Here is a 16,464-nt window from a genome sequence, read left to right as displayed (position 1 = left end):
AATATTTTTATCAAAGAACATTTGACATTATTATTATACATTTCAACAAATTCTAGAAATGAACACTGAGAAAATAAAGAATAAGTAAAAATACAATAAATAGCTTAATAAAAATCAGTACTGTTTAGTATCAGTCAATGGCTGACCATTAAAATAAAGAATAAATAAAAATAAAACAAATAGCTAAATAAACATCAGGGGCCGGTTGCACCAGCTATACGTACTTTACAACTTAGCCTAGTTGTGGCGTAAATGGGCACTAAGTCACAATTTACACTCTACTAAATATTTGACCATTGCACCATCAAATTTACACTGCCGTTTACACTACCCGAAAAAGTTTGTGGTCACTTGCCTGAAATGTTTCTCATGATCTTAACCTTTTGATTTGAAGGCATATGCTTATGTTTGAAATTAGTTTTGTAGACAAAAATATAATTGTGCCAACATATTAATTTATTTAATTACAAAACTAACATTTTATTTAAAAAAAAGTTTTTGAAATGGATGACTTGGACCGAATAATTAAGAAAAGCAGCCACTAAGTGCCCAGCATATAGATGAAATGCATTCCAGGGTGATACCTCAAGAAGTTGGTTGAGAAAATGCCAAGAGTACATATCTGTAAAATCTAGGCAAAGGGTGACTACTTTGAAGATGCTAAAATATAACAGTTTTGATTTATTTTGGATTTAATATAATTATATAAAACATAATTCCCATATTTCCATTTCTTTTATTCCAAAGTTGTGATGCCTTTACTATTATTCTTAAATGTGAAAAAAATTAATAAAAATAAAGAATGAGTAAGTGACCCTAAACTTTTGAACGGTAGTGTAGGTAGGACGTAACCCTACGTATAAACTAAATATATACGGCAGCCTCTGACCAGGAGTAACAGATGGAATAAAAAAGCAGACTAATTTAATGACATCAATAAGGTCATGTTTTTGTTGACAGGCATCAGTCCTTTCGACATATATGATGGTGTTGGCATTTACACTCATTTACATTTACGAGAGAGAAAAAAAACTTACTTTTAAGCGGCTCTTCGGCATGAAACCGTTCTAACGGTTCCGTTTTTAGGGTGCGTCGCCCGGTGTCAAGTTTCAATACATTCAAAATATAATATATAGGATATTAAAATGAATAAATGTCTATTTTTCCAGCCTGTTGTATTAGTATTTATCACCCTTCATTTATTTTAGATACAGTTCCTATATATTATTATTTACACAGGGCATATATACTATTTATTAAATCTACTTTTATTACGTATCCTATTTTAATGTCTGGAAAACCAGACTTTTAAATATTACATTTTATAAATGCAATGACTGGAATTGTTTGGTTGAAGGGGGTACCAAACTGTGAATCCTGAACAAAACAGTTTGGTGAATACGATACGATAACTAAATTGGGCAACCAATTAATCAACCGATAGTTTTTAAAATTGATACTGAATGAAAGAACACTCAAAGTAAAATAGTGCTGAATTTATTACAGTTAAAAACACTATTGAAACTGATAGCAAAACTGAGTAAACGGTTTCATATTTCAAATGCCATTACTGTTTGATAGTTTATGGTGCTGATGTGCTTACAATAAGTGAACATTTTAATATATTTGAATGCAATGTGTTAGATGTGTGTTGTGTAAACACTGAAATTTAGTTTTATAATGATGTGGAGCTAGTTCAAGGGACTGTGTGACAGTGGTCATTTATGTTGAAGTTTAAAGGAAGTGCTGAAGCCAAAACCAAACGTTTCAGACGAGGGGCCAGAGACAGGGTGGAAAAAAATAACTTGGTGACAAAAAAACGTAACTAATATTTAGAGAAGGGCGATATGTATAAAATATTTTATCGATAATTGCCTTTAAAAAAATATTGCAATATACAATTATATCGTCAAACCCCCTGCCGAGGGTTGGTGAACATATTTGCTTTATTGATATTGCTTTAAAAATTAAATTAAGTAATATATATTACTGAACCTGCAGCGTTGCTTTCACAATGCATGTTAACCGCGAACTGGTCCATGGTAATAAGGCAAACTAAACTCACAACACCTCCTGAGATTATCAGAGATCATTTGCAGCATTCTCATAGACGACATTATTCTTGAAAACAGTTTTCAGATGAATGAAACAGAGAAAAAAGAGTGAGAACTCTTCATATGCACCTGTTCCACGAGACAGGCTCGTGCTGCACACCTCTGAACCAACAGTGAATCAGACAAAAGCATTTATGGCCTTTGTTTTGTCTGTTCTTATATAATAAAATAAAGTGTGTTTCTTCAAGCGCGTGTATGTGTCTAACAGCATTTCTGGTCATGTGTCACTCAGAGACGTCTTACAGGTTGCCCACCAGTTGCGGGTAGATGAGCAAAATAGCCTGCGCTTGAAATACATTTGGGTGATCTTGTGAACTGGATTCAGCCTCATCACATTTGTTGGGTGGCAGGTGCTAGTTTCACACCCTGGGCTACAGTTTAATATATTTGCAGACTTCCCAGATCCATGTGCAACAGTTAAAGGATGGGCAAGTAGGATGCGAGAACCGACTGAACAGTCAACAAAGTTTAATGAGCAACTAAACTTAAAACAACATAAAACATACATGAACACAGACACACACAACGCAGCCGCGTGCGCCTCTCTCTCCCGAACTGATGTCTCCAGCTCCCCTTTATCTTGCTCTCCCGCTGATCATCTGATTCAGCGGCAGCCGTGCATCCTCATGGCCCGGCCACACCCTTCTCCCCCGCCCGATTCAGGCCGGGGCGCCACCGGACCCCCCCCCCAATCTCTGGAGGGGAGATGCTGCCCTTTCGGCTGTTCTGTCAGCCGGTGGTCTAACCCCGCCTCCTGGGAACCTGGGGGAGAGACAAAGGGAGGTGTGGGGAGAGGGAAAGGGAAAGGGCGAGCAGAGACACACACAGAGAGAGGAGAGAGAAAAACTTGCTCGCCGATTCACTGACACGCTGTCACCCATCCCTCAACCGCTCCTCCACCCTCTGGCAGACGACAGCTCACTCCTTCCCTGGCGGAAGGCAGGGAGCCCTCCGATCCCTGGCAGATGGAACCACTCCTCCCCTTCTCAGTGGACGGCGGCTGCTCCTCTGGTGGACGGCAGTGTGAGGACTCCACGACAGCGCATCCCTCCTCCTTCCTGGGTTTCGGCACCACTGTAACAGTTAAAGGATGGGCAAGGAGGTGGCAGGAACCGGCTAAACAGAACAAAGTTTAATGAGCAACTAAACTTAAAACAACATAAAACAAACATGAACACAGACACACACAATGTGGCCGCGTGCGTCTCTCTCTTTCATGAACTGGCGTCTCCTGCTCCATTTATCTCGCCGGCCATGCATCCTCACGGCCCTGCCACGCCCTCCTCCTCGTCACACCATGGTTTTGCCATTTTCCAATATTTTCAATCATTGTCTGTCAATTGAGTGTCGCAGTCGGCATCAGGGTCTTTGTAAGATATCGTCGATATCGATTACATCGTCCTGTCACCCAGCCCTACTTACATTATCAGTGGACCTCAGGGAAGATAATAATTAAAAAAAGACCCCTTTAAGTTTGGCTTGTTCTATAGTTAGTTTCCCATCCTGAATGTGTGACATGTAGTAATAACAAATGCCTTGACCCCTGAAGCTTTCTACTATAAAATTTGGGGTCAGTTTTATTTCATTAATTTTAATATTTGTCCATTGAAATGAATGGTGACCATTTTGTGTTTTCATTTCAGATCTGATGGACGTGAAAAAGGAAAGTCAAGCACTGAATGAAGTAGAGGAGAAGAAACACCATCCGGATCTTTACAGTTTCAAAACTGAAAAAAACTCTTTTAGTGACTCAAAGACTGGAAAGAATTTCTCACAAAAAAGAACTCAACAAGCAAAAGCCAAAAATTCTTTCAACTGCCATCAATGTGGCAATACTTTTACACAGAAAGTAAGTCTTATTAAACACATGAGAATTCACACTGGTGAGAAGCCTTTCAAATGCCATCAGTGTGGGAATAGTTTTAGATATAAAGAAAGTCTTACTGAGCACATCAGAATACACACTGGAGAGAAGCCTTTCACTTGCCATCAGTGTGGGAATAGTTTTACACAGAAAGGAAGTCTTATTAATCACATGAGAATTCACACTGGTGAGAAGCCATTCAAATGCCATCAGTGTGGGAAGAGTTTCAGATATAAAGAAAGTCTTGCTGAGCACGTCAGAATACACACTGGAGAGAAGCCTTTCAAATGCCATCAGTGTGGGAATAGTTTTAGACATAAAGTAAGTCTTACTAATCACATGAGAATTCACACTGGTGAGAAGCCTTTCAAATGCCATCAGTGTGGGAAGAGTTTCAGGCATGCATGTAGTCTCAAAATTCATTTGTCATTTCACTCTGGAGAAAAGTCATATTGCTGTGATCAGTGCGGCAAATATTTTTCTTCAAGATCAATCTTAAGAACACACCGGAAAATTCATGCAAATGAGAAGCCATACTTGTGTTCAGTTTGTGGTAAGAGTTTTTTACATGTGCAAAGTTTAAAAGACCACCAGAGAAAGCACACCGGTGTGAAAAATCATGTGTGCTCTGAGTGTGGGAAGGCCTTTCACAGAGCTTCTTACTTGGAACTGCACAAAAGAGTCCATACTGGAGAAAAACCTTACAAGTGTTCACATTGTGGAAAGAGATTCACTATTTCTGGAAGCCTGAAAAAACACGAGAGATTGCATACTGGAGAGGGGCTGTACCACTGCACTTCATGTGGGAAGAGTTTTATTACGGCAGGAAACCTTAAAGAACATGAGAGAGTGCATACTGGAGAGAAGCCATACCACTGCACTTCATGTGAAAAGAGTTTCATAAGGTCAGGAGACCTGAAAAAACACAAGAGAGTTCATACTGGAGAGAAGCCGTACCACTGCACTTCATGTGAAAAGAGTTTCAGTAGGTCAGTAGACCTGAAAAAACACGAGAGATTGCATACTGGAGATAAGCCATACCACTGCACTTCATGTGAAAAGAGTTTCTTTACGCCAGGAGACCTGAAAAAACACGAGAGATTGCATACTGGAGAGAAGCCGTATAACTGCAGTTCATGTGGTAAGAGATTTATTAAGGCAGGAAACCTGAAAGCACACGAGAGAATGCATACTGGAGAGAAGCCTTACAATTGCACTTCATGTGGGAAGAATTTTATTAAGGCAGGAAACCTGAAAGCACATGAGAGAATGCATACTGGAGAGAAGCCGTACCACTGCACTTCATGTGAAAAGAGTTTCAGTAGGTCAGGAGACCTGAAAAAACACAAGAGATTGCATACTTGAGAGAAACCGTATAACTGCACTTAATGTGAGAAGAGTTTCAGCCAATTAGGCTCTCTTCAGACTCATAAAAAACAATGTTGTCCAGTCTTTTCACATTGAGCTTAATCAATCTTTATTTGCATTGCAAACAGTATGAAATAAAAATAAAAAAAACGAGATGGAATTTTTCTGAAAATAACAATTACAATTAAGTAGGTGAATTGCTACGTTACCTGTTGTGCTGATTGTGCTGTCATTCTATGTAAGAAGGTAGAAAGTTGTTTGTACATTCTCGACCAACTAGAAGGAAGAAAACAATTGTTAATGCTGTGAAATACAGCAGTATTTGTATGAATTCTATTCTTCTATGATTGGGAGTAGCAATGGTGCTAAATGATGTTAGCAATGACAGAATTATTCTAGTAGTCAATATGTTGTTAGCTGTTGTGGTGAACAATCGGACAGAATGACATTTCAGAGCCAGTTCATGGCAAAGCCCCTCCCAAAACTGTCAAGGAAAGAAAAAGTGGCTCCATTTTGGTTGGATCATGTTGGACCAACACGAAGAGTTGCCACGCAACCATCAGATAAGCTATACGGCCAATTGCCAGACAACTCAGAAAGTAGGCCCTGAACCAGGGTTCGTACAAGGTGCTTGAAGTGCTTGAAGTACTTGAATTGAACTTTTTCAAATTTAAGTCCTGGAAAACTCTTGAAAATAGCCATTTTTACCAAGAGGTGCTTAAAAAGTTCTTGAATTATAGAAAATCTTAAAATATGTTGCTTAAATCATGTAATAAATGAAATGTATCTATTTCTTTTTGGAAAAACACGACGACAGACCGCTAGACCACTGCTGAAGCAGGCAGCGCATAGACGGCGCTGTCACGTGGCACCTGTTACTTTTGGCAACACTGTTCAGAATGGGCCAATCACAATCAAGTGTTACTGAAGGATTTAAAAAATATATATTTTATAGATACTGCTGTTGCGGATTTAACAAGTATGAATCCTTGCAACTATCAGTTTTAATTACAATTTACTCTCCAGAGTGAAAAAATTATATGAGATGTAAAACGTTTTGAATGATTTGAATGCAGATCAATGGAGGATTCAGTTTTGTGAGCCGTCTAGTGCCCCCTTCTGTAAAGGAAGTTTTGTGTCTCACAAAATATGTTATTTCTGACAACATTTGGGTCAATATCAAAATATGTTGACAAATATGTCCCTTAACTTTTTTAGTCATGAAAAAGCTTTCAAATAACAAAAAAATAAAATAAATAAATATATATTTTATATATATATATATATATATATATATATATATATATAACTTTATGTAGAGCCGAGGAGGGCGGGGCCGGGCTGGAATGATGCACGCCCGGTCCCCACTCAGCCTGATGGTGCGCACAAGGGATAAAGGCGGCCAGGGACGACAGTTCGAGAGAGAGAGAATTACAGGCAGCTGCACTGTGTGTGTTTATGGTTGTGTGTTTTTGTTTAAGTTGTTCATTAAATTATTATTTAAGTTGTCAAGCCAGTTCTCACCTCCTCCTTTCCACTGAACCCCCTTACACTTTATAACCTAACCTTTAATGATATGAAATGGCTTGACTCAAGAACTGCCTGTAAAATAACAAACCAGGGAGGGACTCTTTCAGGTGGAAGTGACCAATGAGCCAAATGTCTGAGACTGAACGCATATTAATAAAACAAAATCTTGGGTAGGCCTAGCCCACCTTTGTCTATCGGCCTATGTAACTTATTAAAATGTAATCCGGGACATTTACCATTCCAAATGAAGGACTTCGCTATGCTATCAAATTGCTTGAAATAAGAGAGGGGGACATCTACAGGAAGAGATTGTAGCAGGTAGTTAAATTTTGGAATAAAATTCATTTTAATAACATTAACCTTCCCAGTCATCAATAAATGTAATGAAGCCCACCTGCCCACATCGCTCGAAAACCTTTTTATTAAAGGGTCAAAATGAACACTAACTAAATCAGACAAATTTGCTGGGAATAAAATCCCCAAATACTTAATGCCCTGTTTGGGCCACTAGAAGGCGCCCGGCTGGAAAGCCGTTACTGGGCAGTACACTGACAGAGCCAAAGCTTCGGATTTAGACCAACTGACTTTGTGTCCTAAGAACTTGAAAAGGGATTAATAATTCTGTGGAGACAAGGCATAGATCTAGTAGGTTCAGAGACAAATAATAAAATATCATCTGCGTAAAGCAGAAGCTTATGCGCCACACCTCCCGCAACCACCCCTGAAAAATCATCCTCCTTTCTTATCGTGGCTGCTAATGGTTCCAGGGCAAGACAGAACAATAATGGGGAAAGAGGGCAACCCTGACGAGTGCCCCTATCCAGAGTAAAATAATCTGAAATTAATCAATTTTTTTGTACCGCTGCTACAGGGTGTCTATAAAGTAACTTAATCCAACCAGTAAATGTATTCCCGAACCCGTATATTTCCAAAATCTTAAAAAGATAATCCTGTTCTACAATATCAAACGCCTTTTCGGCATCAAGTGAGATGGCAGAGACCGGAGACTGATCATTAGCTACTGACCACATGACATTGATGAGATGCCTGATGTTATCAGAAGAGCTGCGGCCCCGAATAAACCCCAACTGATCTATATGTGTAAGAGATGTCATAACTTTACTTAATCGGTTAGCCAACATTGTTGACAATATTTTTACATCTAGTTGGATCAGGGAGATTGGACGGTAACTTTTACACTCGCTTGGATCTTTGTCCTTTTTAAGAATCAGACTGATCTGGGCTTGTGTCATGGTTGGAGGAAGCTTTCCATTCTTTAATGATTCAGTATAAACTTCTAACAAAAGTGGAGCCAGTTCTGAAGCATAGGATCTAAAAAATTCTGCGGCAAAACCATCTGGCCCCAGAGCCTTGCCAGTAGGTAGGGACTTAATTACCTCGTCAAGTTCCTCCAAGGTTATCTCTGAATCAAGAGTTTTTTGCTCAGTCTTCGGTTTAGGAACATCTAATAGTTCCACAAAGTTTCTAATATCTTCATCAGTAGACGAAGACGTGGAACTATAAAGATCAAGATAGAACTCTTTAGAGGCATTATTAATATCAATGGCTGAGGTAAATATTTCACCACCAGCAGATTTCACTGAGGTAATGGTAGAAAACGACTCTCTCTGCTTTATGTATCTAACCAAAAGCTTCCCTGCTTTGTCCCCCGACTCAAAGTATGACTGTCTTGCCCTGAATAACTAAAACTCCACTTTCTGCGACAAAATAGTATTATATCTATATTTCAATCGGGTTAATTCTCTGAGGCCATCAGATGACATACGGCGCTTCAGCTCTGCCTCTGCACTTTTAATATTCTCTTCCAACTCCACGAGTTCTCGTGCTTTGGATTTTTTGATGAATGAGGCATACTGTATGATCCGACCCCTAAGAACTGCCTTAAGTGCCTCCCAAGCCACGCCCACAGAGGACCAGTTGGTCTCCATATAAACACTGATTTCAGTCTTTAACATTTGTTGGAAATCAGGATTTTGCAAAAGGGATACATTAAAGCGCCAACTATATGATTTCTTTTTCTCCATATGTGGCAACACCTCTAAACTCACCAGGGTGTGATCCGAGACTAAAATGTTTCCAATTCAGCCATCAACAACAGATGAAATGAGGGATTTGGATATGTAAAAAAATCTGTTCTAGAATAAATCTTATGGACTGATGAAAAAAATTTATAGTCTCTACCAGATGGGTTCAAAAGTCTCCACATATCTGTAAGACCAAGATTTTTACACATCCTGTGAAGCGTCAATGTTGCTCTAGGGGGCTTACACACTTTTGCTTCACTATGATCAAGGACCGAGTCCATCAAAAGATTAAAATCTTCTCCCAATATTATATCATGAGGGGTGCCAGCGGCTTGCAACATCCCTTCAAGATCGATAAAAAAGCCCTGATCATCAGTGTTAGGTGCATAAATATTAGCCAAAATCAGGATTTGCCCCTGAATTTCTGCTAAAACTATAATGACTCTTCCTAATTTATCATTAAAGTGTTTGAGACATTTGAATTGTAAATGTTTATTTACCAGTATAATGACTCCCTTGCTCTTACTTGAGCCAACACTAAAGAAAACATGTTCACCCCATATCTTCCCAAATTTTTCAGCTTCCTGCGGAGAAAGATGCGTTTCTTGAAGAAACACTATATCATATTTCTTACGCTTAAGAAAAGAAATAACCGTCCTTCTTTTTATAGGGTGCCCCAACCCATTAACATTCCATGTGGAGAGAGATAGTACACTCATATTAACATTTGATATAATAGAAAAAATCAATTAGGTGCCAAAAACAAAATTATGAAGACCACATTTCAGCATTAATGCAACAATAAAACCCTGAACTTCCCCCCGAACAAAACAAACAGAAAAAGAAAAGCGTGCGCATTAACCCCACGCACGAAAGCGCCAACTGGCATCAATCCCTTTAAACTCAAAGAGTCCATGTACGCCTACGAGAGCCCCCGCGACAACTTTGCCATCGGATTGCTCCATTTTGCCTCACAAATTTGTAAGGCAAAATTACATAACATAAAATATTTTGTAAAACAATCCCCAGCCAATAGGCAGAATAAACACAAAGAACATGTAGACTCATTCACAGAACTGTCTCGAAGGTGTGTTCCTTCACAAAACAAATTCCAGCCGATATAAAGCCGTTAATTTTCCTCGGACAGACAAACGAATCTTCAGTGAGCCAGCTGATGAGTGCAGCAGATGACGTAATCATTCCAGTGTCCCACGAAAATACTCCACAAATCATACTCCAGCTAACAGGAGGCATAAGCACAAGGAACTGACAGATTCATCCATAACTGTCCCGAAGTAATGTTATTTAACAAAACAAGCTCCAACCGCCAGGTGATACCAGCACAAAAGGAAACGAAACACGCATACCGGTGTAGGGCTTTACTGGTTGTTTAGATCAGTGTTACTATCAGAAATAATTAATAATTATTATTATTAAATAATATTTATTTATTAAATATTAAATAATTATTAATTATTATTAAATAATTAATAATTATTTCTGTAGTTATTAATCAATATTTAAATTAATTAATTGTATCTAACTCATTAAAACCTCATATGGGACTCCAGTAAATGTAGTGTGCTACGTTTAGGAGCAAGTTTGGTTATTAGCAATAATTAATAATTATCAAAGATAATTATTAATTATTAAAATCAATAGAACATTGATGAGAATCAATGTTAGCTTTTTTTAATCCTTTAAATCAACAGTTATCAAAGATAATCGTTAATTGTTAACGTCGATGAAACATTAATTAAAATTAACACTAGCTTATTGATCATTCAAATTCAAAGATAATTATCAATTATCAAAAATCAAAAATCAATAGAATATTAATAAGGATTAACATTGACGGGGCACCACCCTGAAATCAGGGACTAATAACCGAATATTAAAACAGTCTCAATATTAGATTGTTTTCTTAGGAAAATCGACATCCGAAGAATATCGATTTTCGGGGAAAAAAAAACAATGAATGAAGGTTTGAATCCGAGCACTGACATCCCGTCAGCATGACACAGGCGTATGCAAAACAAACCAAAACACTTCTCTTTGTAATATAAACAAAGTTTATTTATGCAGTAATATCAATTAATAATTAATACAATGCAGTCAATAAACTTCTGACTTACAACTACAAACTAAACAGTGATATGATTAGATATGGAAATAAAAATAATTCTATAACACATAAGGTGTGTGTGTGACAGTGTGTGTGTGTGTGTGTGTGTGCCAGTGTGGTTAGTGAGAGAGAGAGAGAGAGATGATTAAGTGACAGCCCGAAAGCTGATTTCGCGATAGCTGGAGATAAAGCAGCCGTGTTCATTACTCAGAGACGCGGTTTTACGAGCGGGGCTCGTAAAAGTCCCTTGTTATTTGACTCTTTAATGGATGAACTCAGTTGCTGTCTCACCCGCGATGGCGAAAATGCACAACAGTCCAATTTGGTTGGACCACAATACAGCAAAACAAATTCGTGATAATTAATACCCTGAGTATTAATAATTAGCAGACATGGAGGTCCGTAAACTGTACAAGCAAAATCCTTGAAACACAAGAATAACACACTATAATATTCTATCTCTGCCCAGACGTGAACCTCTTACTTGAATCGCATGAGGACACAGGTAGAATGTGTTTTCCTCCGTCCTTTAACTCTGACCTGGTTCCTTGAGGCTCGTGTGATGACGAGAGGCCGTTTCCTCGCGCTGTCGGCGGGCGGTACGGCTGTTGATTCTCAGAGGGCGGTACGGCTGTTGATTCTCGGCGGGCTGGCGGAGAACTCAGAAATGTCGACTTGATTGAAGATGGAAGAGAAATCTTTAATCTCTTCACTTCTGTAGGCCAACGGATGAAGATGCGAATTGCTCAGCGGTCTCCTTCGGATCCGTTAGAGTGTTCGGTTGAACACAGAGTAATCTCAACTCCTCCAGCGAGATGGAGATCGTATGGCTACAGTTTCAAGTCGGACATTACTTCCTTAAGCCACGAGGTTGCACCGGAGAGCAGCAAAAAGCTATGTCCGTATTCGGTGAACAAAGTCGCTGGAAGCAACTTTGGAAGCATTTCAGAATTATTTGAAGTCCTGATGATGTCATGTTTGAGGGACGTTCTGTTGTGTGCCTCATCCAATAGGAGTTGAGAGCTCGATCCTTTAGAGGGCAGGGCTTCATGGATCTGTAGTCTGTTTTGGACTCCCTTTGTTTGATTTTGGTGCGATTTTTATCAGTAAAATTTATGACTTAGAAGGAGGGGGCTTGAGGAATGTTTTTATGACTGTTAGGCCTGGTATTCTTCTATCTGAATACATGAGGCCCAACACCGGTTCCTCGGATGGTCAAGAGTCAATTCATTCGGAGGCCACGTAAAAGTATATCCCATGATTTACACAGCCGCCAACTTTATAAAAGATATCCTTTGTGTGGGCATGTAGATATTTTGCGGTCATCCGTAGTGTCTATTCTCAATCTGCCCAGGAAAAAGTGATCTTCCGTCAATGCAAAAGTTTCTTTAAGGAAAAGTGTTAATCCACAAAACAAACTCCAGCCGCTCGGCGGAGCCACCACAAAAAGAAACAAAAATGACACCCAGCTTCCTCCGAAAGCCAGAGTATGTACAGTGAGTCAATCCACTCACAAGAAAAACACCCAATGGTTACTCACCCATTGTTTCAATAAAAGACATTGCCTGATTGGGAAATGTAAAAACTTTGCTGCCGTCCTTGGTGTTTATTCTCAGTCTGACCGGAAACATCAGAGCAAAAGTGATCTTCCACTGATGTAAGAGTTTATTGCATTCCTTAAACCGATCGCGTTTCTCTCTTGTCAAGTTCGCAAAGTCCGGGAACAAGAAAATATTGTAATTCTTCCAAGAAAGCTTTCCTTTGCTCCTCGCCTGGCTCAACACGAAATCTTTATCGGATGAGCTAAAAAATATGTCCAGAATCGATTGGGGCCTTTCTCCCTCAGCAGATCTGCGAGCCGGGACTCCAGCTTGTGGCATGTTATGTCGAGCAGACTCGGGAAAAGCTCATCTAGGAATTTCACCATATTTCTGTCCTCCTCATGCTCAGGAATTCCAACAATTCGAATGTTATTCCTGCGGCTTCTATTCTCAAGATCTTCAAGCTTTTCAAGAACACGTTCCAAATCAGCTTTGGTCGCGGGCGGATTAGCAGCTAATTCCCTTTCTGATGACTCCAAGTAATCGATTCGTCTTTCAACTTCTGTCACTCTTGTGACTAACTCAGAGAATTTTTTTTCTCCATCGCCGTAATCGATTGACGTATTACAGCGAGATCCTCCAAGTCCGCAAGTACCTTCGTCAACATCACCGACATGTTGGACAGTTGACGCTGGATTCCTTCTCCCGCCGCGCCATCCAAATCGAGTTCCCGGTCCACAGGCCTGTCTGGGCTTTCATCTTGAACCCGTAAGTGTCTTTTAATGTCTCCAGAGCCCGAGGATTTTGACTTCTTTGCCATGTTTACCTCAAACAGCAAATGTGTAACTGGGTGTATCGAATTTCACCAAATTATGTCATGAAAATAATAAAAACAATTAGCAAAGAGCTGTCTCTCACACGTCTGCCCTTCGGATGGCGTCACGTGGCTCCCCCTATTATTAATTATTTTAATAATTTAAAAAGAATGTTTGTCCCTTGATTTCATGTTATTGGTTTTATCAATGTTAAAACCTTTTTTTTTAAAACCTTTTTTAAATTTGTTTAAATACAAAAAGTTGTAGAAAATAATTTTTAAGGTTTAAGTACAGCGGCTGCTTAAATATGCATATAGTGATTTTTCCCAGCATGTTAAAAATGTATTCACATTTTAACTAATATTTTCACACAAAAATATTTGGTGTTGTACCCCATTGAACCCTCAAAATGTGGTGTTGTAACCCATTTATCCCTCGATAATTTAGTATTAACTTGCTTCATTCGTGAAACAAAATTAAATAATAAAAGAAAGAACAACAGCCAAGTTGTCCTTTATGAATAAAAATTAATGTCAACATGTTACAAAATGTTTACCCTCAGCATTTATAGGCAAAAACTGAACTAAATGGAAAATTTCAATATTTTGTAAGTTGGAAAGTCAACATTTTTTTGAGAATGACCCATTTGCAATTTCGGTCAGTTCTTCACATAAATCTGTTGTGTGACTTTAGAAAACATGGAACACAGCACATGAGTCATATGGACTAATGTTTACGCACACTACAATTGCACATCAAATTAGTCATGAATGAACCAAGAATTGTTACTGTGAGAATATGTAGTTAAAGATGCTTATTGTTGTACTTGTAATAAGTGGTGTTTTATAAAAGTAAATTAACTGAATGGTTAAAATATTTTTATTTAAAATTAACAAAATTATTTGTTTTAATGACATCTTGAGCATAGTCCTTGAAAACAAATAAAAATGTGCTTAAAAAGTCCTTGATAGGCACCAACTGCAACCCATCCACTTCATGTTTGTTCACAGAACTGTTTATGTAAATTGCAGTTGTTTGATTAGCACAACTGTTCACACAGATTGAACTGGTAAGTTATAAACTAATGCATGGATATTTAATCTTTCAGTATCATATTTAAACACTATGCATTCAGAACAATGCCAAGAATATTTTAGAAGTGTTTTGAAAAAGAAATAATGCAGATAAAACTTTAAGGTTACTGATCCAACTGTGTACTTTAAAATACAGTATGTAAATATGTTTCACACCAGAGTGGGCAATACTGTGGCTACTTTTGATGACACAGCTAATCACGTTGCTGGAATGGAAAGGCGGCAGATTTTAATGCCCACCTTACTGGAAAGGTATAAATCTATCCTCTGGAGGATAGATATGTCCCCTTACTCCAGAGAGAAAGAGGACAATAACAGAATACCTCACTTCAAAAGCTGTGTCTCTGCTCCAGGAGGCAATAACAGAAACACTCCAACATTCTGAGTCTCCATCCAAGAGAGTCAATAGAAGATCGACCAAGTCTCACTACAAGGGACAATGGCAACGACAAGTTCGGTGTCCCCATACCATGGAGATGACTACAGAGATACTAGTGACAAGATTTAGCTCTGGCAAGCAAACCTTCCGAACCACCAGGAGAAGACTTTGCTACCACTGAACCCATCGATCGATCAAGGAGACAGTAAATATATCACTATCCAGGCTTCTCTCCAGAGACCTTGGCATTACATACTATGCTTATGGTTTTCTAATGTTCTTTAGATTGCATAACCTGTGTATCAGATGTCTAGCAAATAATCTTTGAGTACTTTGACTATTTAGTGGATGAACTCAGTTGCTGTCTCACCCGTGATGGCGAAATTGCACAACAATCCAATTTGGTTGGACCACAATACAGCAAAACAAATTCATGATAATTAACACCCTGAGTATTAATAATGAGCGGACATGGCGTTCCGTAAACTGTACAAGCAAAAACCTTGAAACGCAAGAATAACACACTATAATATTCTATCTCTGCCCAGACGTAACCTCTTACTTGAATCGCATGAGGACACAGGTAGAATGTGTTTTCCTCCATCCTTTATCTTTGACCCGGTTCCTTGAAGCTCGTGTGATGACGGGAGGCCGTTTCCTCGCTCTGTCGGCGGGCGGTATGGCTGTTGATTGTCAGAGGGCGGTACGGCTGTTGATTCTCGGAGGGCTGGCGGAGAACTCAGAAATGTCGACTTGATTGAAGATGGAAGAGAAATCTTTAATCTCTTCACTTCTGTAGGCAAACAGATGAAGATGCGAATTGCTCGGTGGTCTCCTTTGGATCCATTAGAGTGTTTGGTTGAACACAGAGTAATCTAAACTCGTCCAGCGAGATGGAGATTGTATGGCTACAGTTTCAAGTCGGACATTACTTCCTTGTGCCACGAGGTTGCACTGGAGAGCAGCAAAAAAACTACGTCTATATTTGGTGAACACAGTCGCTGGAAGCAACTCACGAAAACATTTCAGAGGTATTTCAACTCCTGATGATGTCATGTTTGAGGGATGTTCTGTTGTGTGCCTCATCCAATAGGAGTTGAGAGTTCGATCCCTTAGTGAGCAAGGCTTCATGGATTTGTAGTCTGTTTTGGACTCCCTTTGATTGATTTTGGCGCGATTTTTATCAGTAAAATTTACGATATGGAATGTGTGGGGGCTTAGTTAGGTTTTACGACTTGTGTTAGGCCTGCCTTTGTCTTCCATCTGAATACATGAGGCCCAACACCTAGACACGCTGGACATAGTGATCAGCACCTTTGGACCGGACAGCTCTTGTAATGAAGCACTTAATTTCTACTTTATAACGAGTGATCTACGTGCTGGTTTGGGAAACAGGCGTCACTCCATCGTAAAATAACGAGTGACGTTAGTTAAAATGGTCGTAAAAGCTTAAGTTGCAATGTTCTCGGGAAACCCATCCTATTTAAGATATCAGAAAGAGCTTTTCTGTGTAGCATAATTATCAGCAAATAGATATAATAAAATCTGCACTCTTTTATTGGTTTGGTCAATTAATATTCACATATCAG

The 16,464-nt window shown here is 39.0% G+C and overlaps 1 protein-coding gene and 1 long non-coding RNA gene across 2 annotated transcripts in view; one reads left to right on the top strand and one right to left on the bottom strand.

The window, feature by feature from the left end:
* The window catches only part of LOC127440743 (zinc finger protein 271-like), a 44,059-nt gene extending 33,244 nt beyond the window's left edge, over window positions 1-10,815 (top strand). Inside the window, exon 3 of the mRNA XM_051697554.1 lies at window positions 4,968-10,815. Within this exon, the coding sequence (XP_051553514.1) occupies window positions 4,968-5,343 (376 nt within the window). The 3' untranslated portion in view covers window positions 5,344-10,815. The remainder of the gene's footprint in view (window positions 1-4,967) is intronic.
* The window catches only part of LOC127440933 (uncharacterized), a 218,904-nt gene that overhangs the window by 173,642 nt on the left and 28,798 nt on the right, over window positions 1-16,464 (bottom strand). The gene's annotated exons all lie outside the window — the stretch shown is intronic.

This window comes from Myxocyprinus asiaticus, chromosome 5, assembly GCF_019703515.2.
Source record: "Myxocyprinus asiaticus isolate MX2 ecotype Aquarium Trade chromosome 5, UBuf_Myxa_2, whole genome shotgun sequence".
Taxonomy (NCBI): domain Eukaryota; kingdom Metazoa; phylum Chordata; class Actinopteri; order Cypriniformes; family Catostomidae; genus Myxocyprinus; species Myxocyprinus asiaticus.
This window is presented reverse-complemented; position numbering and strand designations above follow the sequence as displayed.